This window comes from Brachyistius frenatus, unplaced genomic scaffold (assembly GCF_029030835.1).
Source record: "Brachyistius frenatus isolate BFR_SWC_R1_liver_20210118 unplaced genomic scaffold, ASM2903083v1 Contig_113, whole genome shotgun sequence".
NCBI classification, from domain to species: domain Eukaryota; kingdom Metazoa; phylum Chordata; class Actinopteri; family Embiotocidae; genus Brachyistius; species Brachyistius frenatus.
Window position 1 is genome coordinate 11,882 of NW_027210712.1, and position 27,440 is coordinate 39,321.

Consider the following 27,440-nt stretch of genomic DNA (forward strand, 5'->3'; position numbering starts at 1 on the left):
CAAATAAAGTTTTACATGTGAAAATAAAAAACAACAACAACAATAAACTTAAATCATGTCATAAATCAGGTGAAGGCATGAATTACCAACTGTCACTTAAACAGCTGAACAAAAATATTGATACCACGTCAGTTATGATTTAATGAGCTGCATGTTTAATTGACTAAATTTCCTGTCACATCCACCAGCAGAAAAGTTCATTATCGTCCAATAAATCTGCAGTGACAGATTGTCTCTCAGCTTGACAACCCTCCTCCTCCTCAATCCTCCCCCTCACTGCCTCTCCGCGAAAAAAACAAAAAAACAACCCACGCTATCCTGCTCGAAAACACACCAAAAAACCCAACAATCACAGCAAAGTGTTGCGAACAGACACCAACTCGGCGGGTTCGTCTTGATGCGGCTTGACAGCAGCGATTAACCTCCTCTCATCCGCCTTCATCGCTGCATCTTCTCTCAGCTTTTATAAAACACTTCCGGAAATATGAAAAATATAAACTAACAACACCCTCGTTTTGTGATCAAATATTTTAATAGTCTTTCAACTGGTCTTAAAATAGCATTCAGTAAAACCAAGAAACAATTTGACTGTTGGAGAAAAATCCCAAGACAATAAAGCATGCTCAGTATTAGTCGCTAAAGCAGGGAAGAGGTGGGGGGGGTGGGCGTTCAACAAGGCCTTTTGAAGGAGAACCTCAGCCGGTTTACAGACATGAACATTATTCCAAACAGGTAATTCAGTAGATGATGAGGTTAAGAGTGTATTGCCTGCAGTGTAAGCTACCGTATTCAGCTCAATCAAACAGCGGCTTTAACTCAGAAGAAAAAAGGTTCCCCGCAAAAAAAGGTTGTTGAACGCAGCTCAAGGCCTTAAAAAGTCCAGAGGAGAAACAAATCGTTTAAAATGTTCAGACAAATATTTGTTTCTGGAAGATCGCTGTACAAAGAGGAGTGACGAGCTCCGTTCATTTTACATTTTTACAACAAAGAAAAAAACTGATGTTTCTTAGATATCATAAAAATAACAGTTGATAAATTAGTACATAATCCAAAAATGGTGACTATGTACGACTGTCACGTTAAAAACAAATAAATAAATCATGCAGCGGCAGCAGACTTTGAGGATCTTCCTGCTTCAGACATACCGACTGCTGGTTTGTCGGTGCGGCAGTTTGAGGGATTTTAAGGGACGTTGCTGCTACGAGTCAGAAATCAAAGAAAAGGTTCATCAGGAGAATTTAGTCCCGTAATCGGTCTGAAAATCGTTTCGTCCTTCCCTAAAACATTACGGAAGCAAAAAAGTCCATAAGTGTCTTCAGCTACAGTCATTTTTTAAACAATTTACCAGAAATGTTCTCCCAAAATCTCATAAATAAATACAGAAATAAAGATAGATTATAATCAATCAATCAAATTGAGGACATTGTTTTGGAATAAAAAAAGAAACTAAAGGCAATTCTTATTTACTCCACGACAAGCATGTCAACATCCTCATTAATATTCTGAACATGGATGAAACATAAAACCATGAACCGGAAAAAAAACAAACAAGTAAATAAACGTGATAAAACTCAGCTTATGATGAATAAATACTGGTATGTGTGTTTTGTTTTCGTGATGAGGACGTTTTGGTCCTCGACACCTCCGAGGACCGTTCGAAGGTTAAGATCCGGTTCGGACGTTTGTTACCGGCTAAAAGTGCTCTAACATCGGTGTCCAAGTTATTGCAACAGTAATCTAGTTAACTAGCTGTTCAATAGCATGCCATATGCCATACGTTAATATTTTGTGTAATTACCGCTCGTGGCCACAGGGGCCGCTGTTGCTGCAAAAAAAAAAAAAAAAAAGGCATAATGTCACTTTAAAAAGCAGTTTTTGAAAGAAATCAGGTGGAAACGGGTCCAAAAACAGCTGCTGCAGAAAAGTGGTGAGGTTTAAAAGTCGGGATGAAGGTTCGACGTAGAGAATTAGTTGTCATGGTTACGGTTAAAGTTAGCGGTAAGAGAATGGCGTCGATGCTAATAAGGGTCCTCACATCAGAAAGACAAACGTGTGTGTGTGTGTGTGTGTGTGTGTGTGTGTGTGTGTGTGTGTGTGTGTGTGTGTGTGTGTGTGTGTGTGTGTGTGTGTCCTGATAAGTATATTACACTATCATGCGTGCTTCATCTCCATCAACAATCCTCATCCGTTCTTCATTTTCTCCGTTTAAGACGAGCGAGATGCGGCGGATAAACCTGGGGGGGAGGAGGGGAGGTGTGGGTTCGCCTCTCCCCCCTCGTCACCACCACCACCGCCGCCGAGGTGCCCTCGAGCAAAGTCACAAACCCGCAGCTGCTCCGGCGAAAGAGGAGAAACAGACCAGACTGTGGATCTATCGTGTGCGAACAGTTTTTACTGAAAAACCAAAAGCTCTGTTAATAAATAAATAATTATAAGTGTTATTAGCATTGAAGTTTTTGATTCCTGACCAGTATGATAGATAGATAGATAGATAGATAGATAGATAGATAGATAGATAGATAGATAGATAGATAGATAGATAGATAGATAGATAGATAGATAGATAGATAGATAGATAGATAGATAGATAGATAGATAGATAGATAGATAGATAGATAGATAGAAGTTGTCATGCAGTACGAACTGTTGGCTTTTGGTTGTCTGTCAAAAAAGTAGCAGAAGACAGGAAATAAAGTCTTAAATGGTTTCTGATTAAACGCTGAAGAACAGCAAAGTGCATGCGAGGATTTAAATTAAAAAATAAAACCGTTCAAGCATCCTTCCGTTAAAAAGGAAAAGTAACAGTCTGTATAATCTGGATTATTTTCCGGCCTCAAAACGCTTCCTTGATTTGTTTTGTTACTCCACGCTGCCTCCTTTTGATTCTTCTTCTTCTTCTTCTTCTTTCTTCACTCAACCCCGCGAGCACAGTTTTTTTTTCCTCCCTCAGTCCTCCTCCGACAGAGTTTCGTGCGGGGTCGACGGTCGGGACTTGCTGTGACCTCTGACCTCCAGCTTCCTGTCCTGCAGGAAGTCTTCGATCTCTCCGGGCAGAAGCTGGAACTTCTCCTGAAACTCGGCCTCCACGGTGCCCTGCAGCTGCAGAACGACAAGAGAGGATAAAAAACAACAAAAAAAAAAAAAAAGAAAACGGGATTCTCGTCAGTTATAAAATCGCTTTCAGATCGAAACACACACATTTTTTTGCTTCGTCTGGACCGGCCCGTTGCCGACGTCAGCACCGACACCGAACTGTGCGACAGCAGCGCCGGCTCGGACGCATCTTTCGCCGCGTCAGCGCGAAGTATCGGGAAGCGGTCGGCTTTGGTGCATTTGAAAAAGGAAACGGACATTTTCCCCGTTTGTTTACCTTCGGCTTCAGGTCTTGAATCTCCTGCAGGAGCTCGTTGTGCTGCTCCACCAGCTGATCGTGGCGCTTCGTCTGAGTCTCCTCCAGCTGCGACGTGAAACACACAGACGGTCAAAAAGAGTTTTACGAAGCTGTTTTTAATTTTTTTTTTTGCAGAAAAGACGACATCAAACTTCCGTCATCTCGTCTCGTTAAGATTTTCGGTCTATGAAAAAAGATTCTTCATCTGCCGCTCACCCGTTTTATGTTCTGGACGACTTCATTGACGTAGGACTTATTGATCTCGATCTTCTCCCTGGGAACGCACACACACACACACACACACACACACACACACACACACACACACACACACACACACACACACACACACACACACACACACACACACACACACACACACACACACACACACACACACACACACAGGTGAGGAGCGGTAGATAATTACTGTGTGTGTGTGTGTGTGTGTGTGTGTGTGTGTGTGTGTGTGTGTGTGTGTGTGTGTATAGATCATACTCCTCAGCCAGATGTTTCTCTTTGGTCTTCGCTTGATTGATCTTCTCCGTTCTCCTTCGATCCATCTGCCTCTTCAGCTCTTTTTTCTCCCTGCAGCAGCAGGAGGAGGAACGATTAGAGCCGACGGTGAGAGACAGATTAAGAGGGGAAAAAAACACTGACCAAACTTTTGGGAAACTGCACGACGTCAAAGTCTTGGCTCGCAATGAAATGAAAACATCCCGAGAGTTTTTTTTTTAAAATTTTTTACCCGAGACGCGATCACGTACACGCGAGGCATCAAACATTTTAAAAAGGGAACAAGTAACCGGAATTAAAACCTTCAAGTCGGGAACATCTGAAGGCACGAATACAATCACTGGTGGCATTTAGTGGCAAGTTGTGTCGTCTTCTTCCGAGTCACAAAAAACAAAAGGAGCTTATGTGTGAAAGTTCAATAAGGACGACGTGTTCCTTCACGTTTTACCGTCGTTCCTTCGGTGGTGTGCTTTTCCTGTTTTTTTTTCTATATTCTTCGTCACTTCCGCTTTCTCACGCTGTCAAGTCACTCATTCATCGGTCGGTTACCGTCTCCCACGTCCTTTCCAGACTTCGCTCTATGAAGCGGCCTCTCGTTGTCAAACTGTCATGACTCCTCGTGATCAACTTAAGTAAAGAAGCCTTTCTTTTTTTCTTTTTTTTTTCTGAACTGCTCTGTAAAAGCTTCTTTAAAGTTTCACGTCTTTGGACTTTTAAAGATCCGACCGGGAACAGCTCAGAGGAAAAGCTCTTAAAGCTGCTGTCGTTATGAAAAAAAAAAGAAAAGAAAAAAAAAAGGCTCTTAACACCACGATTCTTTGCGTAAATCCTCCTGGTGAGATTTTTTTTTTTTTTAATCTTACTTGTCACAGATGTCTTTGAGTTTCTTCATCTGGGTGTTGTGACTCTCCCCAGCCAGAGTGGTCAGCCGCTCCGTCAGCTGGAGGAAGCAGAGACTCCGGTTCACAACAGGTACGTTTCAAAAGTCCTGTTCAAAACATGCTGGGGCGACTTACCACCGGGCCGAATGAACATAAAACTATAGAATCTGCCCGGTAAACGTAAAACGTGTAAAAACTGAATGCAACACAAGAGGAACTTTAATAAACGAGTTCATCCAAATGCAAAACAGCAAGAAATTTTAGAGGCTGAAGTTCAGCTCTTAGAAGACTTTTACCGTTTTAATGTGTTCCCTCTGCAGGTATTTCTGGCTGTAGTACTGTTCCTGCCTCAGAGCCAGAAGCTGCTGCTGCTGCTCGTCTCTCAGCTGCTGCAGACGCTCGTCCTTCTCGCTGTCCGGACACGAACTCCTGACCGAGACAAATTTAACGACTTCACGCTGCATTTTTAGATCCCAATAAAGAAATATTTCATAAAAATACTGAATCAGTAACCGGCGACGAGAATTCATTTAATTGTTTGTTTTTGTGCAGAATGAAACTACATTTTTCCTGTCAACTCAATTTCAAAGTAAATTGATGAGACAGAGTTAAAGGAAGTACGTGTGTGTGTGTGTGTGTGTGTGTGTGTGTGTGTGTGTGTGTGTGTGTGTGTGTGTGTGTGTGTGTGTGTGTGTGTGTGTGTGTGTGTGTGTGTGTGTGTGTGCGCGTACCTGCTCTTGCTGCACTGTCTGGCCGTCTTCTTGTACTTGTTGTTGAGCTCTCGGAGGAGCTCGGCGGTTTTCTTCTGGTGTCTCCTCACCAACTCCTTCAGCTCCTTGAACTGACGTCTCTGCTCCTTCTGGTAAACTTTGGACTGCTGCAGAGCGTCGACGGTGCACGTCGAGACGTCTGGCGCCACCAGGGATCACACAGCAGACGGGGAATTAGAAAAAAAAAAACCCTCTCTTTCTCCGATTTTTCTGTCAAAGCTTCGACTACTGACGTTTTTCTTCATGTCATTTATCACATATCGTTCATATACGTTCTGTCCTCCCGCGACAAAAACAAAATGCAGTCCGTGAAGTCCCGATAACATAAATGGATTAAAACATGTGACACACGCTTCAACTCGCATACACTACATCTGTTGTATTTATACACTATATACTTGAGTTATTCTGAATCATAACTTTTGAGTTTTCTAACATTGATTGACCCTTTAAAACATGTATCTAAATTTATTTATAACTGATTGATTAAATAGAGATTTTGCTTTTAATTATTTCAAAAGAGTACATAAATACTGACCTATAAAAACACCTAAAACCAGGTCTTCCGTCTTCGCTGCTGGTTTGGGCGCATCTGAAATGCCAAAAAGAGATCAATCAATATCGTTAATAACAATAAAACAAACAGTACATTTAGTAAAATCGTATATTAGAATATCTAAAATGAAGTAATGTTCCGCATCTCTGCTTGCAGCTGGACGCTACCTGTTGTAGCTGTTTGCTGATTGGCTGCGGAAGCCTTGGGCGTCGTGGCGACGGGGGTGTGGCCTGCCGGGCCGGAGGCGGGGCTGAGTCCATTTTCCAGCGGCGGCGATTTCAGGTCGTTCTTGCGTTCAGCGCAGTTCACCGTCTCCTCCTGGACGTCGACAAACCAAAGAACCGTTACCAGACGTACGTTCGACCTCCGAGACGAAGATGAAAAAACAAGAAAACCGGTCTGACCTCAGCCGGCGCGTCTTCCTCGCCGTCCTCCAGCGTCAGAGCTGCCAGCTGTTTGGACCTCTGCTCCAGGAGGTTGACGTACCGGATGGGGTTGGACAGAGCCTCGATCACGTCTACGTTAAATACGAAGAGACACATAAATACAGGGCTGTTAGCTCACCTGAAGAAAAGGCAACAAAAAGTACATTTTATTGTGGTCATCAATATGCCAATGAACACTTTTAAGGACGAGTGAGTTGTTACTTCAACAGCTCAAAAGATGCTCAAACTCTCAGCAAGCTCAGTCATAAATATGTTTAAAAAATGTCTTCATTTAATTAAAAAAAAAAAGTTGTGGACAAGGGAAAATTCTGGCTGTGAGAGGTCACAAAAATGAATTACTGCATGAATGTCTGCAGCAAATAACGAGTTCTTTTTCTCGTCTGTCTGTTTTTTGTTGTTTCATATTTATATTTAAATAAAAATCCTGATTTAAATCGTTCCGACGTTCGTACCTGCGAACGTATCCGGGACGTAGTCTTTGACTTCGATGTAGACGAACACGGCCGGTAGAATCAGAGACTGATTTTTCTCGTTCCTCAAGCCGATGTAACGATAACCTGCAGACGAAAGGAGATCAATATTGAATATAATGCATAGATTGGGCAAGAGAGTTAAAGGGCAGCCAAATCACAAGGAAATATTGACAGTGATTTCATGTAAAGCGGTCAAAGCAGAATGGTGGCTGCGTGATGCGAACGGGGGTTTGAACACGGTGGGAAGCTGCATGTTGAGGAAGCAGAAAAGACTGTCGGCTTCTGAATAATGAGACAAATATATCAGTGAAATTACAGACTTCAGGCATTAAAGGCAAAAGAAAAAGAAATATTCATGTGTTAATCTTTCAAGTTAGGAACTGGGTGACATTTGAATTTCAGAAAATGTCTTTTTATTTTCTTGGTATAGTACATCCTAATTATAGTGCAGGGAAGCTTTGACAGTGTCGTTGCACCCGTTTGTTTTTTGATGAATAGATGAAAACCAAGCGATACCAACAGAAAATAAAGCTCGGCTGACATAAATGAATGAAAGCAGATCTCTAGTTGGCACCGACGATAACCCCCCCAAAGCAAAATACAATCACTCGAATCGACAATCGCGATACTAAAGTGGGATAAATATGACTCACTAAATACCTGGTCTGATGGCGGACACCGGAATAATTCGATGACCGATAAACTTCCCTCCTTCCTCAAAAGCGGCGATTCTCAGAGAGGCCAGAGTCGGAAGGATCACCTGTTGGAAAGATGAAGTCTCACCATCCATAAACCAATTCAGACTTTTTCCTCAAAAAGGTGATATTAAAAAGTGAAAGAAAAAAAAGGGCGGTAAAGAGGTGGTTGGATTAAAGAAACCCAAACTTTCACCAGATATCGGTGTTTGAGCGACTTGACGAAGCGAAAGTCAACGTGGATTTCTTTTCCCATCACCATCTTTCCCGACCTGCGAGTCTATTCGGGACTCAAAGGGCCTCGATGAAATGTCAGCGTTTGACGGCGTGGACACGAGAAAGCGTTGGACGTTTGAGCTCCTCCTCACCTTCTTGAAGACGATGGGCTCTTCGTCCCACACCGGATTGATGGCGTTGTTGTTCTGAGAGGTTTTGGTCTTGAGCGCTTTCCTCCTGGTGTCCGCGGGGAGTCCGAACATCTCCACCTCCACGTACACGCCCACCCGGCGCTCCGTCACAAACTGGCCCGAGATGATCTGGCACAAAAAAAACAACAACAACAACAACAAAAAAAAGATGCGGTCGGTCGACGGCAGCGGAAGAAAAAAAATCAAAAAACAACCCACGAGACAAACTGCTGCAGACGCACCTTCACGGACAGCGTGTTCGCCACGATGCCGTCGACGGTGTTTTCTGCGAACGGGTCGAAGTGTTTGTCCGGACGTCTCATGAACTCGGGCTTCAGCCTGTAGCCGCTGCGGCCGTTGTACTCGAACACGAAGAGGTTGAGCTGCGTGGAGAAATCTGAAACGGAAAGCCAACGGTATGTTTGGTGCTTAAAAAAAAAAAAAAAAAAAGAAAGAAAGAAAAGGCTCAAAGCTACAGTTTGGAGCTGTTGCACACAGCGGACGGGTTTATTTTGGGCATCAGCGGTCTCTGAAGTAAAAAAAAAAAAAAATGTTTCTACTCAGTTCACCCGAGACAAAAGCTAAGTAGCTTTGAAATTGGAGCACCTCCGAGGCTCGGATCGCCACCGAACTCTCCCTGTTGATTGAAACCGCGTTGACGAAACTGGGTTTGATGAAAAGCCTAAAAAAAAAGAAGATCTGCAGGAAGAAACAGGGCTTCAAGTTATCTGGCCACATGACGGCTGCTTGAAGTTAACTGGATGAAGGAAGCTTTTTAATTTGTTAAAACACGTGTTGAAGTTTGAATCGATTAACTTTAGGGTTGTCGAACAAAGACGGTGTTCAGATGCTGCAGTGTTTAAAAGACTGATTAAAAAGAGGTTCCTGAATGCACCATTTCAAACAATCACTCACTCAATCAATCAATCAATCAATCAATCAATCAATCAATCAATCAATCAATCAATCAATCAATCAATCAAACTTTATTTATATAGCGCCTTTTGTACATTCTAGTGCAGTTCAAAGATGATTGACAGGCCAATAATAAGACAGACAGATGTAGACCAGAAAAATAAGACAATTTAAGAGAAATGTTGAGACCAAGACAATAAAAATAATAGAAATATAGAAGATTAAAAGCTAAAATAACAATCAGAATTGGTAAAATAGAGTGAAATACAAAAATAATTTGTAAATCTAATAGTATTTTACCGATAGTTTGGTAGTTGAGAGCCACCAGTTGACATCCAGCGTTCCAGAAGAGTTGAGGCATGAAGTTGGACGAGTCCACTCGGGTTCCTTTCGGGTAGATACGACTCAGCTGGGATTTATTATATCTGGTTAATATAAGTTTAAGGACAAACATGTATTCCATCTCACGTGGAGATTCGGAGACTTTTCTGTATTATAAACATACAGCTAAATAATCACAATTAATATTAAACATTCTGTATTATCAAGTAACATTAAGCTGCTAAAATAAATATGCTTATTATGTATAGACGATGCAACAGCTGCTACCAAACTGAACTTTCAGAGATAATCCAGCTGTTATTGAAATTAAAATTGAATAGAAAATTATTCGGTGACTCAGACGGATTTCTAAGAAGGAGACAAAAAAAAAAAAAAAAAAAAAGCATCAAAAGAGGAGGCAAAGAACACAAAGTACGGCGGCGGCGGCGGTGCTGCCGTTGCATGCCGTAACTGTGGCAACCGTTGCCAAGGATACTCCACAAACTCCACTGGTGACTTTGTGAGGTGCTCCAAAGCTTTGGTCTCCACGAAAGACGACATGTGGTAACAGCGGGCCGCCTCTACACGCACACGCACACGCACACGCACACGCAAAACGAGAACAAACACATTTCTGAGCGATTATTTCCGACTTCAGATACCAATTTTAATTTAAAAAAAAAACAACCTCTCCCTCCCATACTTTCACATCCTGTTTGGACACTCTGGAAGATTGAAGTGAACGTGAAGGTTAGTACTTATGATCTTCTCATTTTAAAGAAACGCTGAGCGTGTCGGAGGCACCGACGCTCCGTCGCTGCGAATTGCACATCAAAGGTCGAAGCTGAAGGTGACAAACGTTGATTCAACGAGGCGTAAAGATGAAAAAGAAGTCGCCGAGCGGAGCGAGAAATATACCGAAACGGAACATTTAGACATCGTGGGGAAGGATTAAGGATCTTTGAATATTTCAATTAGTCGTCAGCTCCGCGACGGTTTTCGAAGTTGGACGGTCATTTGTCGAGTTGCCGAGTTACGCGTGTGACAGAGTGCACAAATCGTCAAATCAAATAGTTCAGAGTGAATTTTGAATCGTATTCTTGCTGGAGATTAGGAGCTTTTCTTACTCTTGGAGGCTTCAAAGGAGTTGAACTTGGTCGGCTGGACGTAGTTCACCAGAGTTGACATTTCCTCTGTAGCCACGGCTTCCCGCTCGGCCGAGCCCTGAGATAAACAACAACAAGAGGGAACGTTTCACTTGTTGAAATGCTGGTTTAATCGGCCTCGTGGATTTTTTAAATGTTTTTTTATTTAATAACATGGAAAAAAAAAAAATCTTTGAGGGAACAGCAGCTGTTATTTAAACACAGCTGATTCAACAGGACTTTATTCTTTATTTTATTTTATTGTTTCGACTCGACACTCAAACAATAAACAAAAACAGACACACGAGACATCCAGGTAGACTTTCCAACACAAATAACACAAACACTCGTGCACACACTCAGACCTGTTCTCAGGGTTTGTATTATTTCTTCCATTTCTTTTTTCTTCTCTTTTCTCTGTAATGAATTCGGTCTTTTTTGTTTCAACCCTCCGACACTCACTTGTCTGCTCTGCTCGGTTTATGTCTTCTTCTATTTTCCAAACACCGAGCTTTGAAAATGAAACTTAAAAAAGGAAACTCTGCCGTCAAACACACATCAGAGAGTGTTTACAGTATTTTAGACGTGGAAAAAAAAAAAAAAAAAAAAAGTTTAAAAAGGCTTTTGCGGCTCCGGAGAGAGCTGAATAAAGTCGAGGCCACGTTAAGCTGTGAAAACATACCGTCGAACTGTCTGCGGTAGAGGTGCATTGTGGGTAATGTAGGCGGCAGATTTTGAGGAGCAATTTGAACATAAACATAAAATGTCTGGTCCTGCTGCGATGAGTTTGATTATATATATAAAAAAAGAAACCAACGGCAACAATAAATTCTCTTTTAATAGAAAATGAAACCTGCAGAGACACTGATGACAAAAATAAATACAGATAAGGAATAAATAACAACGACTGCTAAAATAAATCACTAAAGACAACACAGGAAGTGTTCACAACAACAACAACAACAACAACAGTTGCGTTCGTAACAACAAACAATGACAATGGTGCCCAAAATAAACAACACAACCATGAGGATAAGCGACGCGTACACATCAACAGATGGTGACCCTCTGTCAGCGCCGTGTGATGTCACCACTGACCTTTTTACCATCATCATCTTCATCATCATCATCTTCCTCACTCTCAGCCTCCATCTCTGTTAAAGATTAAAGTCAAACAAGTCTTCATCGTCTCTTCATCCCTCCTCCTCCTCCTCCTTCTCCTCCTCCTCCTCTTTCCAGATACAACAGACCAGAATGAAACAGGACATGGTGCGTTCAAGGCCGACGTGTTTGTCGGAGACAAATATAAACACGTCAGTTGAACGAGTTAAAATCCAGCGGCAGCCAGCAGCACTCGTTGGTTTTTTGTGGTTACGAAGCCTCCAGTTCAGATTCTGTCCGGCGCCATCTTTGCTAGTTCGCAGCGGTTCGGAGCAGGAAGTGACCATATTTGGACGAGCTGGGGGAGGAGCCAGCGGTGGATCTGACTGTATCTGATTGGAACTCTGGCGATACTATTTCCCGCCCACCAATAGCCGTAAGCGAACTGCACCACAGGCCTGTCAATCAAACAGACACGCCCCTCCAAAAATACAACTTTTTGAAGCTTATTTTATAATAAATGACGGGATTATTTTCAGATGGGCCGCCATAAAAACTAATCTGGAAGAGTGAATTTAGCGAATGACATACAGGAAACTTGTGGAACAAATTTTATTGAGAATTTCATGAAAGAAGTTGAATGGGAGTCTATGGAGGCTTTTCGGAGCCCTCTAGCGGCACTTGGTGGTATTGCAGTTTAAGGCACTTTCTGCATTGGCCTCATTTTTAGGACCTTGAAGCGACGAACACTTTTATATCCAGTCTTATGGTTAAAATAAAGCTAGTGAAGACCAAAGCAAACAAAACATCTCACGCTGCGGGTACACAGCTCATCGAATATGATTAAGATCTGAAATATCTGGTGAATTAGACGTTCTTAAATTCAAGAATTGGATCTTCTGTCTGCACGAACGAAACCCGAACAGCTGCCTGCAGACGTGTGAACGACCTCCGTGAAGCTGGTTATTCATCCCTCCGAGGTCGTATCAGACACTGCTGCTCTCCGTGCTCTCGCGGTCTCTCGGGATCTGCACATCGAACAATGTCAATAAGGCTCCCGTGATTTCCCTCCGCACCGCTCTTTAATTGTCGCTCACGGCGTCTGACCTCACCTGGGATGTCCTGCTCATTACTGCGGCCGATCCCCGACGAGGCGCGGCGGGAAATATCGGCGGCACTTCGGTCCAGATTGGAAATTATAGTCGAATAACGAGAGGTGTCCTCTGACAGAGACGTTTTAAGAAAAACTCCAGAAAAATGTTGGGCAAGAATCAAATGATTTAACTTTAGCTTGAGTATTTAAAATAAAATAAAATTCTTCTTTCTTCTGAATGTGAAAGACGCACACAGAAACATTTCTTTAAGTTAAAGCCTGAATCCTCTTCGATGCGTTTCCTGAAAGCAGCTTAATGTCCATTTTGTGTTTTCCATGCAAACGAACGTCGCAGCAGCTGAATATATCTCTCACATTGCTGAAGAAAAAAAAAAGTCCCTTTTTTGTCTTTGCGTCTTACCTCCCGTGTTGTTGCTAGGAGACAGCGGCTCGTTGCTCTGATTGGCCGGCTGGTCCGTCAGTCTCTTGGTGTCAGGTTTGTGGGACTTCTTGTTCTTGATGAGGATTTTGCCCATCAGCTCCTGAGGACTGGGCAGAGGGGCGCCGGACTCCAGCTGCAGACACACACAACAGGAAACAAACAAACAAACAAACACAACAATAATGAGTACAACACGAACTGGTTAAACACACATTTTGAAATGATTCCAGCTTGCCGGTTTCTCCTTACGGGGTATTTGTCCAGAGGGTCGATCAGCAGAGCTTCTCCGAAAATAGATCGACAGTATTCGGCCATTTTAGCCTGCTGCTTCAAACTGAAAACAGATAAATACAAATTTTAAATTAAACACAAGAGGTAAATAAATCTGGTATAAAACATGACATAAATAACAAGATTCTCACGAGTCGACGTGGTTTTCAAAAGAAAGTATGACGGGGAACGGCGAAGTCTTGAAGGCGCACTCTGCGATGGCTTCAATCACCTCCTACAAAAATACAAGACATCCGCTCTGAGAATATACGCAAGCAATGCAAGACATTATGTATGGAGCACATTTTTGCAAATTACAGGGGAATTTAGAGGAAAACATTTATTTGAACAATTAAGGACCAATAAAACCCAAAGAAGGAGTCGGCAGGACCCAAAAACAAAAGACTAAGAGGTTGTAATCAGTTTGTAAAACAGTCGTCAGTCAGTGCAGATGGTGTCACATTACGATGGAGTCACAGAAACCGCGTGAGAAGAGTTTACAAAACGTTTTCAGTTCGATAAGATTCCTACTTCAACGTCGCTCCTATTGGTTCACACAGCGAGGCTCACAAGATTTATTCGGCATAAATGAATTACGATTTTACAAAATAAAACAATTATTAGGCCAAAAACCCAAGTGGGCTTTATTTGAAGCCTCCACCGAGATAATGTTTCACAAATTACAGTTATAGAAAAAAACTAAATTTACATAATAATATCGCTACATAAAAAATAATGGAAACAAATAACAACAGAATATAGTTTACAACAGTCACAACAAAAACAATAAAGTCAATATAAAGGCAAAAAGATATGAGTATGGTGACGGATGAGAGTTTATATATGTCGCGGTCACATGTTGTTGTTTTTTTTTTTAACCTTTTCAAGCATTTAATAGAGGAACAGCTTTTTGTCAGAAGGGAGAGGTCATCCCATAATTTGTCCCCCCCCACCCTCCGTATCAAATTGAAAAATGTGTTATTGTTCACATAAAAGAAGCTTCTTCAGCTGGTTTGTGGTGGAGCTCAGCTATGTGAAAACAAATGTTACTAAACACGAGTAGCTCCCGGACACTTTTAATTTGGTCAAAGTAGCTCTCAGAGGAAAAAAATAAAATAAATACATAAAAAAAAGAAAGAAAAAGGGTTGGAGACCCCCTGCTGTGGACCCACCTTAAAGGGGATCTCTGATGTCATGGTGAATCCGTGCGTGATGACGGGTTCCTCCTCAGCAGTCCGTCCTTTCCACACGTCCAACTCCACGCAGCGACACCCCGCCAGCAGAACCTGCCGGTACATCTCCACCGAGGAGCTTCCTGCCAGTTGGCCCGCTGAAATAACAATAATAATGATGATGATAATGATGATAATATAAAACAATGAGACACATTAAAATACTGAGCTACTCCCTGGTGTTTTAAAAACAAATTGTATTATTATTATTATTTTTTTATATTTAATATTTTTTACAGGTCCAAACATTTTCTCTTTTCACTGATGGAGGGAAAATACGTAGGATAGAAGCAGAGGAAGGAGACGCTCGAATCCCACCAGGACACACAAACCTCACTTTTTTAGGGCATCTCGTTTTAGATTCAGGTTCAACAGGTGTCGTGTGTGTGTGTGTGTGTGTGAGAGAGAGAGAGAGAGAGAGAGAGAGAGAGAGAGAGAGAGAGAGAGAGAGAGAGAGAGAGAGAGAGAGAGAGAGAGAGAGAGAGAGAGAGAGTGTGTGTGTGTGTGTGTGTGTGTGTGTGTGTGTGTGTGTGTGTGTGTGTGTGTGTGTGTGTGTGTGTGTGTGTGTGTGTGTGTGTGTGTGTGTGTGTGTGTGTGTGTGTGTGTGTGTGTGTGTGTGTGTGTGTGTGTGTGTTGAGTCCTTCGGGTCTCATTCATGCTGGTGAATCTGGTCGAGATCTGTTAAGTTGTTTTTTAACGATTCGACCTTTTATTACCGCTGCTGATGCACTTCCGGTGTTTAGTGGAGGTGTTCGACCATTTGACCTTTTCTGCGGTTTTGTATCAGCCGTTAACTGAATGTATAATTATCTGAGCACCAGAAGTCGACATCTCACTCTCCCATTTAAAATCATTGTTGTTTTTCTTCTCGTAGAAAGTCATTTTCTCCCTTTTTTTTTATTTTAATTTTTTTTATTACTTTTCAGCTCAAAGTGAATTTACCAACAATACACACAAAAAAAGACAATATAGATGTTTTTCTCTCCTAAATAAAAAAAAATCACCTCCAGCTGCGATCAAACAGTATCTAAGTGTGTGTGTGTGTGTGTGTGTGTGTGTGTTGTGTATGTGCGTACCTGTCAGGTATGTGTTATGCGATGAGTTGATGAAATAGTGAGGGAGAGGGAAGCTCATGTCCTCCGACTGGTCCAGTTTCTCTGGTGGAATGACTCCGTTCTCATCGCTGGACAGATAGCTGGAAAACGCCTGGATGGAGATCCTCCCTGAAGAAACACGTCACACACAAACACAAACACACCATGTCATCAAAAATAAAGCCAGAAAAACACATTTCAATGAAAGTCTGATTGCAGTGAGAACATTTTTCTCTCACAAAGTTGAAATATGCCAGTTGAATATTTTTGCTGAACCTTCAGGGCCCACTTCCGACTCATATTCAATAGTTTTCTATACATTTGTGTTTCATCCATTATGACGCGTGAATATTCTTCCAAATAAACTTATATGATTTTTGATCTGCTTCCCTTGAGCTAAAGTTATGTTCAGGTAAGTAAACTAACTGGGGTGAAATATTATAATGTCACATTACTTTCTAGTTTCATTTCTAAACATAAATATCCTGCAGGTCATTTCAACATGTTTAACACATTGTTTGTTAAAAATATAAAAACGTACAAAATACATATTGTGGCAAAGTTAAATGCAGTGAATCTAGATACTCAAACTAACACTACAAAGTGTCGAGGGGGGAAAACTGAAATGAAGAGACAGAACATCCGGTCTTCATTAGAAGCTACTGCTTTTCATATTTAGCTCCCAAATGGCAAAAAAAAAAAAAAAAAAAAAATCGATGCCAGAAAGTGATGCTGGATTCAAGGTAGGCACCACATTTGTTTTTTGGGCTGCAGCCAATACAAATGAGAACACCTTCAGTGCTTAATATAGCAGTTCACTGTGAGTATGTGGGCGGGCTGCAGGAGTATTTTAGTGTGTGTGTGTGTGTGTGTGTGTGTGTGTGTGTGTGTGTGTGTGTGTGTGTGTACCTTGCTTCAGCTGTGCCTGGTCATGTTGGTACCTCTCCATCAGCGAGTGGGTCTGTGCGGGACGGAGCGGCGGGTAGAGGATCTCGTTGAGCCGCGGGTCTCTCTGCTTGTTGTTGATGAACTCGGTCATCTGGTCGACCGACAGATTTCCGTCTTTCCCTCCTCTACAGAACAACAGCAGGGAGGTCAGACGTCACCGCAGGATATCGACACGACCACTCACAAACGAACCAGTATTAAATTATATGATTTCCAACTCAACTTCATGTTTTTTTTTGTTTTTTTTTCATATTTAGCCTTTCTGACTTCTGACTGGACAATGAGGAGGCCTGAAGCAAGAAGCACTTCTACAAACTTGTAGATTAATGCGTAAAATGTTCCAGAATATTTTTTTCTAACAAATATATAAACCCATATTATTACCAAATAAAAATGATAATTCTTTAGTAAATGATTTTAAGTTTCCAGCCTCTTCAAAAATGAAACCAGAGGAGGATGAAACTGCTGATAGGTTGTTTGTCCTTTTATCGACAAATTCATAAATTGGATTAATCAATAATCATGACTCGCAGGCTCACTTTGAATATGCTGAATAAAACTGCCGCCGCCTCTTTCTCTGAATCCTCCTCTGCGCACAAGTGGGACAGAAGATGAATCATTATTCATCATTCTTCTCGAATCAAAGAAATTGGCCCGAAGCGAAACAACAACAGACTTAAAAACAGCTGATTTTGTTCGGGAGCTTTGGCATCTTTAATTCGTCTCTCAGCTGATCGGAGGTCAGCGGCTGCAGCTGCGGTTCAGGAGAGGAGTCGTCCGGGTCACTTACTGCAGTTTAAAGATGTTGGGCAGCTCGGGACGAGGACACAGGCTGTCCAAGAAGCTCCGGTAAACTTCTAGTGTGAAATCCTCCAGTTTGATGCTGTCACCCTGTCCAATATGAGCATAAAGACATTTTTTTAAATTTGATTTGCAAGAACAGCCTGCGTCAAAGACATTTCAGTCAGCATCTTCATTTTACAAAAGTCAAAAGGTCCAAATCAGAGATTCCTTTTTTTTTTTTTTTTTTTTTTTAAAAAGAGGGCTAAAGAGGAGAGGGACCACCCAGCTTGTTATCAGCGCTCAGTTGAAAAGCCAGCATCTGTGACGGTACAGGGATGCATGAGCGCGCATGGCATTAGGTAGTTCACACATCTGGGAAGGAACCACGAATGCTGAATGATGTATTCAGGTTTTGGAACAACATATGCTGCCATCCAGACGACTTGTTTATTTCAGCAGAACAACGTCCAACCACGTTCTGTACGTAATAAACCGCATGGCTCCGTAGTAGAAGAGTTCAGGTAGGCTACTAAACTGAACTGTTGAGCAGCTGAAATTCTATATCAGGTAAGAAAGGGACAACATTTTACTTTCAAAACTCCAGAAACGGGTCTCCTCAGTTCCCAAACGTTTCCAGAGTGTTGTAAAAACAAGAAGTGACGCAAAACAGTGGTACAACTTGACCCTGTCCCAACTTTTATGAGACGTGTTGCTGGCATCAAATTCTAAATAAGCACATATTTTTCAAAAAACAATAAAAATTTCTCCGTTTCAACATTTGACATTTGTCTATTTGCAATTAATATGGGTTTACATGATTTACAAATCATCGCATTTTGTTGTGTTGTACGTTTTACACAGCGTGTAAGGGTTGTATTTCATACAACTTGCTGTCAAAAAAATCTTTACAAATCTTTTAAAAAAAAAAAACAACTACAACGGTTTCCCGTCTTTGGGGAATATTCGGTGTGTGATGCATGTGAGCCGAAGATCTGACTCCTGCATCAGTTGCCTAAAAATCTTGATGACCCAGATATTTGAGGGCATTTCACCCTGCCGTGCACCGTGAGTCACTCTGGACAAAAAGCGTCACATTAAAAAGCCTCGAACAGGAAAAGAAGGTCGACGTCGGGGAAACTCGACTTAATGTGTGCGGTTATCATATTTTTACATCTTAAAAAAAAACCAACTCTCGTGTGTATCACGTGTCATAAGAAGTGTTTACCCGTCCGTAGGGCAGGCGGCAGTTCTCCAGGGCGTTCTCCACTTTCTTTCTGTCTGACGAAAACAGACGAACAATGCTGCAACAGATAACGACATCACACCGTTACAAACCTCAACATGCAACCGAACAGTTTTTTTTTTTGGTACTTTCCAAAGATATCCTTTTCAGGCCCTTTTCCCTTTTAGAAAATTAAACCATCCGGTCTTTACCTCTAACTGCTTCCTCAAAACTTCACAAATCTCACCGTTTAAATAAATGTGAATGTCCTCAGCAAACTGTCAAACCCTCGTGGCTCCCTTCAAAACTTCCTCTCCGCTCCCTCCGGCTTCGAGGATATCAACTGACCTTAATTCAGCTCTGCGTTTGCTTTCTTTCATAACTGTCTTATCCATCTCACGCTCCGGCAGTGGTTGATTACCAGGTCAGTGCTGAATTAAGCACCTTCACGAATCCTGTCCCTGTTTTTCGCTTCCCCAAGTGCGCACGGAATTAAGTGTATTTTTGGAAGCGAGGGAACGGGAAAGAGCAAAGTTGAAGTTTGTGACGAGTCTCTGCAGATTTCGTCGGGCTATTTCCTCACATTCCTCAAAAAAAAAAAAAAAAAAAAAAAAAACCTTGACTGTGTCACGTGCGCCTCGGGAGGTAACGTTCAGACGGACGCACTGATTATCAGAGATCCATTATATTATACGATATCATACGAACTCACTTCTTGACGGGGATTCTTCCCTCTGCGTTGGGCTGCAGAGTTAACCTGACGTGCCTGAAAACACGGAGAGTACAGAAGGTGAGACGATGCAAAGTAGAAAACAACTGTTGCTTTAAGAGAGACTAGCTGATAAGTGTAAACAGACAAGTGTGTATTTATGCGTGTGCGTGTGTGTGCGTGTGTGTGTGCGTACTCACGCTTTCAGCAAACTCTGGTCTCGGTTGAGATTGTGGCTCAGCAGGTTGGAAGACAGAGAATATAGTTCCTCACACCACAACTAAAACAAAAAATGTAAAAGAAATCACACTACTCCATGACCACCGCCACCATCATCATCATCATCATCACCATCATCATCGTCATGGGTTCGGCACCTTGGCTTCGTCCTCCTGCGACGCGATGAAGTTAAGCTGGTTGACGTTTACCAGGTCGGAAGCCGTAACCACGGTAACCATGCGGTTCTCCAGCCGGCCGACCAGGTTGCCCACGTCGAGCAGCTCCCGCAGCTTGGCCTCCTATTGGACGACAACAAAGGAGCGCTGTCAGAGGCACGTGGAGAGGAAGGAGACGAGGTGAGAGGAGATGGAGGGAGGGTGCACACGCTTCATTATTAAAAATGTCCAGCTCTTATTGTGAAAGCAGAATACATTTCACAGTATTGTAGTTGAAGCTGAGGACACAAGTACATTTTAAGCTCTTTTAAACTATTGGAAATAAAACAGCTGTATGTCACCTGGGCCAAATGTCAGCTTCATGTTTCATGTCGCTCAATTCTTGTTTATTTATTCATGATTGACCTAAAATTCTCCTTCATCTTTCATCCTATTTCAACAAAATAGTTTTTAACTATTCATGGATCCATCAGCTGCAATATGACATTTAAAATAACACTGATTGGACAAATAAAACACAGTGGTTTTAAATTAGTCATAATGCTATATGACTTTAATTATTCCAGCAAATATTTCATCTTTTTTTTTTTTTTTTTTTCAAAATTTGAATTAAAATGGACATTAAGTTTAATTTCCCTCCTCAGAAAAAGAAAATAAATTATAGTAGAAGAATAAAACACACTTTTGATATGAGAAATTAGAAAGAGTAATAAAAAGCTATAATGCCAGCTATAAGAGCTAAAAACAAACATAAAATAAAATAGTGGATATTGTACTGAACAAAACATCCACTGAGTGACAGGTTACTGAGAGGCCACAAAGTGAACAGAAAAGCATCCCTGAGGAGGGTGACGCAGTAAACAGACAGCATGCACTCGACTCATCAAGGGTGGCAGGTCAGATGGAGGTGAACGGAGGCTGAGAGGTGGTGGGTGGGTGGGTGGGTGGTGGGGAGGAGGGGGAGGGTGGTGGTGGTGGTGGTGGGGAGGGGGGGGGGGGGTACCTTGGGTGTTTTGGTGCTTCGACCCGTTCTGACATCTTTTACGAGGGTCAGGTCCAACAGTTCTGTGTCCTAATGAAAACACAAACAACACAAACAAACAAACACACAGAGAGAGAGAGAGAGAGAGAGAGAGAGAGAGAGAGAGAGAGAGAGAGAGAGAGAGAGTCAGCTGTTTCCTGGGAGGCAAATGCTTCCTCTTGCTTCCTGTTAAGGATTTAAGCCCACCTGGAGAGGAAGTGTGTGTGTGTGCGCCCCCGTGTGTGTGTGTGTGTGTGTGTGTGTGTGTGTGTTAAGCAATGATCACATGCTGTCTCCGATATGCTTACTTTATTATTATTATTATTATTATTATATTATTATTATTGCAGTACCTACTCAAAGTTCCTCCTCCAGCCTTCCACTGTAGCCGACAGTGAACTGTGTATATGTATTATTTATTATTTATAGGTTAGATCATTTATATTTACAGCCCAGTGGATGTTAATTGCACATACAAAAAAATAAAAAAAATAAACAACATGTTTAGATGGGCGCTGTGTTATTTTACTATTTGATTTTAAAGACGAATTGTCTTAAAAAAAAAAAATCCAAATGGGTAAACGTCCAGAAAATAATAAGTCTGATGGGTGAAACACCATCTCAGTAACTTTAAATGCTTCCTGAAGGACTAAATGTACAAAACATAAAGTATGTAAAGAACAGTGAAGGTGGAAGTTAACATTCAGGTCACAGAGATAAACCATCAGGTTTTCTAACCTTATATGAGAAATCTTAAATATCTTTAAAAAAAAAACACCAATCTTCAAAGATATTCAGTCTGAATGATATCAAATGTTTTGAACCCGTTTCATAAGCCTGTTTTCCACCGTGTATCTGATTAAAAACAGTCTTCACCTGAGGACTCATTCTTCATTTTTATCATCCGTTGGAAGGGAATCCTGATAGTTATGAGATCAAGTGTTTTAAAACGATATTTAGGGTTTGAAAAAGAAAACAAACTTTAGCATCATGGTTCTCTCCCGAGTTTGTCATTTTTTTTTTTATCAAGATATAATCGAAGTGTATTATCACAAACGCCACAAAAACAACTATAACTATTGCTATGGAGACCTGTAAACCATTTAAAGGAGTTTACGACCGTAGCGATGATTCAGAAATGGAAAAATAATTTGGACTATATTTGACCAAGTGTTTCCCTAAAAGTAGAAACCAATCTTAATTTCGACACAAAACAATAAGGTAATAAAATATGAATAATCTTTGACTCAGAATAGACTGACAAGAGTCCAATTCTGATGACTCGACTAATCAGACCTGAATACTGATGATTCAAATAGAAAGTCCATCAATTAGCTTGTCTCACTATCTCTCTCTTTTCTTTTTTTTTTTTTAATAGCATGAAGTTAATTTGGTTCCCCCTCCTCCGGCTATAACTGGGCCAGCTGAGGCGACTGGAAGCGGCGCATGCGTCCGTGTGTCTGTGTGCTCAACCTTGTTTTGGTCCGTCCAGTAGAGGTAAAACCCGTGTGGATCCACGTACAGAGTCACGGGACCGACAGTGGACAGATCCTACGGAGAAACAAAGTAAACAAAATGAAAAAAAAAAAAAATCAACAATATTTTTTAATATAATGCACTTAAACAAAACAAAACAAGTCCCCAGCATCGTTCCAAACTCGGTGCTCCGTAGAAAGTGGGATAAAACTGCCAATTCAATGCCTCACTGTTTAGTTTGGGAAATTACGCAACACTACACCTTGAAATGATGATGACTCATAAGTGTCCAGGATCTCATTTTATTACCCAGAGTGAACTTATAAATGTGACTATTAAACAGAAAACAAAAGTACACAGAAACTCAATCAGACTAATACAAAAATCTGTTCGGTTGTCATGACATCCACCGACTGAAATATCCCACATTAACCCACCGTGACAGTTTTCTAATTGGCTGCAGGTGCGACAGTCCGAGCTCTCCAGATGTCTTATGGGTTGAAAAGTACATCTTTTTTTTAAATTAAGTATTAATTTCAGAGGACCAGTTCATGTGGTCCAGAAGTTATTAAATTATTATAAAACAGGGTGAAGCTGTTCTTAACATTGTGATTGATTGATGTTAAGAAGTACTTTTGGAGGTGAGGCAAGAATTAAGACACTAAATACAGTGCAAAGACTCGTAATTTAGACTTTAGTAAAAATGTAATCAGTAACTAGATAATTAGTCTGCAGTTTAGTAAATGTTTAACTTCATGGTTTCAACAGGTCGACCTCAAGTCACCTCAAGAGGTTCGATAGAAGCAGCTTCATTTTAGAGATACTGATGAAAACTCTTAATATTGACATTTTTCAATTTAAATTTCAGCTTGATCAAAATTTGATATCTAGAATAAAAAGTTAAAAGTCAAAAAGCTGTGTGGAATCAATACTAAATAAAAAAAATTGGGTTTTATGAAATTTAATCGCCTAAATCTTTTTTTCTAAACTTTGAGCAGTAAAAGGGTGAACTTGATTGACACTGGGCAATATTTTGTTTGATTACACTCCAGAATATGGTTACATACAATAATAATACATTTAAATTAAAATGTCATAGCAAAACAGGCCATTATTCTTTCATTTCAAATAGATTAAACTGGTTTAGTAAGAACTTAAACTGAGTGAAGACGGTTAGGGAACGGTTGTTTTTGCATTTGACACACCAGCATGTTGTTTTAACATTTCCTCCACATTGATATGTTAATATGGTTGCTTCTTATTTTTGTTGTTGTCTTGGATTCATGTTTTACTGATTCTGCACTATATTGTAAATAATATTGACTTTAATTATTGTCATGGCAACTAAACATTCTTTAAGGTATCGCTAAGGTCAGGTAACTACAACACTCTTGTGTAAAAGTTGTAATTAGCTGCTGACGCTGACATTATATCTCTTATAAAATTGTAAATATTTGTATTAACGTGAGCGCTCGTGAAGGTACTTGTAATTATTTTTTTTCACGTGTCTTTTTGAAAAGCTTCTGCTGTCTGAGCTGTTTCCTCCATAACGGCACAGCCTGCTTTCAGACGGATGAAAACTAGACGAAGAAGCTCAGAAGATGGTTAACTAGACCCCTGGTTTTCACTCGTTGCCATAGCAACCAATTCTATTTTTCATAAAGGAGAAATTCAAATATCAAAACACACACACACACACACACACACACACACAAGCTTCAATCATGGCGAGTGGATTCAACAGAACATTTTCTTCCATAAGTATGATTCACCATATTATACGGCTCAATGCATTGATTTACACACACACACACACACACACACACACACACACACACACACACACACACACACACACACACACACACACACACACACACACACACACACACACACACACACACACACACACACACACACACACACACACACACACACACACACACCTATTCTTTCTCCACACACATCAGCTCTGTTTAGGTGGTCGTAACCATGCCAGTTACCATAGCAACCGGACAGCACATTTCTCATTGTCAGGGCTCTGTACTTCAGCATACCAACACACACACACACACACACACACACACACACACACACACACACACACACACACACACACACACACACACACACACACACACACACACACACACACACACACACACACACAAATATTAGTAGGACATTATTAAGTAAGTGACTGACTGCTGATGAAGGGCATTGGAGGAGTTGTGCATGCATGTCTTCCACACACACACACACACACACACACACACACACACACACACACACACACACACACACACACACACACACACACACACACACACACACACACACACACACACACACACAGTAAAGGCATACAAATGGATTCCATACCAACAGGTGGAAATGGAAAAAAAAAACTGACCACAAATAGATTTGTCTGTCTCTCTAAAAACACACACACACACACACACACACACACACACACACACACACACACACACACACACACACACACACACACACACACACACACACACACACACACACACACACACACACACACACACGCACTGTCACACTCCCGTCTGCGTCTCGCTGGCATCTGATCCACAGGTACTTACTGCCAAAGCTCAATCAACAAATGAATAGTAAACACATCTGACAACATGGCACACATCCTCCTCGTCCTCCACATTTCCTCGCGCTACACACGGACATCACATCGACAAATTACATCCAATAGAATCGTTTTTGTTTGTTTTTTTTATAAATGAAAAAAAAAAAAAAAAAAAGCACAAAAAAATAATAACAACAACAACAACAAAGATGCTCGTTTGTGTTTATATAATAAGTACTTGAGGTAAAACCAGCGTTCCTACCTCGTCCCATTTGCTGAAGTTGCTTCCGTTCCTCAGCGTGTGAGAGACGGAGGGAGGCTGGAGTTTCAGCGCGTGGACCCCCGGCTGAGCGCTCGCCATGGCTTCACACACACATCAACGCACGCACACACACACACACACACACACAAGCGAACTGAAGGGGTGGGGGTGGGGGGGGATGCTCGGGCTTCAGGCGCTGCTGCTGCTGCGATGCTGCATCTCAGTCCGATGGTCAAACTCCTTCAGAAGTCAGGCGCGCGCCGAGCCGCAGCATCTTCCTCCTCCTCCTCTTCCTCAAGACTCTCTCCTCTGTCTTCTTTAGCTGCACTTGTCTTTCTCTTTGTTCACTCTTTATTTTTTTGTATTTTTTTTTTTGTGGGGGGGTGGGGGGTATGTCAGTCCTTCTTCTTGTCTCTCCTCTTTCTTTCTGCTCCTGTGGTGTCTCTCCCTTCCCTCACTCCCTCTTCTCCTCTTCCTCCCTCCCTCCGCTCGTCTCCCCCTCTCTCCTCTGTTGGCGCTGCATCTCGCGGAGAGACAGACTGAAACAGATGCCTTTTCGTGGGAGACAGGATACATGTGTGTGTGTGTGTGTGTGTGTGTGTGTGTGTGTGTGTGTGTGTGTGTGTGTGTGTGTGTGTGTGTGTGTGCGCATGCACTGCCTCCACAAATTGACTCATTGGCGACATGCGCACAACGGCAGCTTCCCACAGATGGGGGAGGGATGAGAGGGAGCGACAGGGAGAGAGAAAGAAATAAGAGAGTGGGAGAGATGGAGAGAAACGAGAAGAGGAAAGATGGAGGAGGGTGGTGGTGGTGGTGGTGGTGGTGGTGGTGGTGGGGTAAAGAAGAAGAGGGAGGACAGAGAGAATAAAAGAGCTGGTGGGAGAACAGGGAAACGGGAGTGGGCGGTTCGGTGGAGGGGAATCAAACCAAAAACCAGGATTTGCGGTCAAACGAGGCCACTGTTGAATGCTCACTATATTATTACCACAAGTATGTGGACCCTGAACGTTACACTCACATCTGCTTCATCTATCCCAGACACCTGCTGCTCTGACAGCCCGGGGGAGGGTTTCTATCACGTGTCGGTTCACGGAGGTTCAACAACACTTTCAATGTGGAAGCACGTTGAATTTGCAATTATGTTCTTGTTACATGGGAGCAATTATATTTAAGAGTTTACACATATTTACAAAGAAGAAATCAGACAGGAACGAGATAGGGAATAATAATAATACAAAAAAAAATAGTGGTATAAATGTACAGAACCTAAGCAATTTAAGTACAAATTATAAACAGCATAAAATACAAAATACAACTAATATAAGGTAAAAAAAATAAAAAGAAAAAAAAGAGCAAATATTAAACGTCAGTCTGACAGATTGAAATGTCTCAGTTCAATAGTGCCACAACTTTTGGGAGGAAGCCTAGCTTTTATTTTATTTTTGGCTAAATCCTGAGCTTCGGTCGGTGCTGGTGTTGGATGAGGTCCTCCCAGTTGGGGAATCACACCACTGATAGTAAATCTAAATTTGAACACTGACATCAAGCGTCAGTACTTTATAATTTGAAGAGCACGACCTATTCTAAGCTACCGTTGTGAGAGTTCGCTCAATGATCACCATTAAATACACATTAAATATCCACTATTAAAAACTTCACCCAGTAACGTCTTTGTGTTTCAATAAAGTGGAAACCAGCAGTGACGTCGCCGAACACGGCTTTTTGAGGCTTATTTTCTAATGAATGAGGGATTATTTTCAGATGGACCTCCAGAAAACTAATAAGAAGGAGTGACTTTAGCTAACAACACCGAGATAACTGATGGACACATTTTATTCACTTTGGATTTGATGAGAGAAGTTGAATGGGAGTCTATGGAGCCGGAGGCTTTTTGGAGCCGACCTCTAGTGGCACTCGCTGGTATTGCAACTGAAGACACTTCCGCTTTGGCCTAAGTTTTCAGACCCGGAAACTACGAACACTTTTTTAAACAGTCTGCTGTTGCAACATGAAGCTCATTACGTGATTTCTAGAGGAATCAATCAAGTGTTCTCCTCTACATATTAAAAACATCTGAATAATAAAATATATAAGAATCAGAATAAATTGGTGTTGATTTAAAACAAATGTTCTGGTTTCCACTGCTTCATTAACCTGACTTTATGCAGATGGCCTCTGCCACAGCTGTTAGTAGAAAAAAAATACTATAAAATATAATTGTTATGCTGTAAAATGACGATTTTCTTCTTAACTTAAACAACGCTC

General features: G+C 41.5%; 1 protein-coding gene across 1 annotated transcript; it reads right to left on the reverse strand.

Moving 5' to 3' along the window:
• Window positions 1–513: 513 nt before the first annotated feature.
• LOC138629272 (1-phosphatidylinositol 4,5-bisphosphate phosphodiesterase beta-1-like) lies at window positions 514–25,819 on the reverse strand. Its single transcript, XM_069712880.1, has 32 exons — window positions 25,173–25,819; window positions 22,300–22,377; window positions 20,809–20,877; window positions 19,788–19,928; window positions 19,611–19,690; window positions 19,414–19,467; window positions 18,705–18,780; window positions 17,487–17,587; window positions 16,658–16,821; window positions 15,731–15,877; window positions 14,595–14,752; window positions 13,575–13,657; window positions 13,402–13,486; window positions 13,132–13,285; window positions 11,615–11,670; window positions 10,499–10,595; window positions 9,868–9,952; window positions 9,351–9,475; window positions 8,378–8,532; window positions 8,097–8,264; window positions 7,694–7,793; window positions 7,013–7,117; window positions 6,519–6,631; window positions 6,282–6,432; window positions 6,097–6,150; window positions 5,520–5,697; window positions 5,085–5,217; window positions 4,771–4,847; window positions 3,890–3,979; window positions 3,608–3,665; window positions 3,371–3,457; window positions 514–3,099 (listed from the first exon to the last, which is right to left on the reverse strand). Exons 1-32 carry the CDS (start codon window positions 25,269–25,271, stop codon window positions 2,947–2,949), a joined length of 3,474 nt encoding a protein of 1,157 aa, XP_069568981.1. The 5' UTR covers window positions 25,272–25,819; the 3' UTR covers window positions 514–2,946.
• Window positions 25,820–27,440: the final 1,621 nt, after the last annotated feature.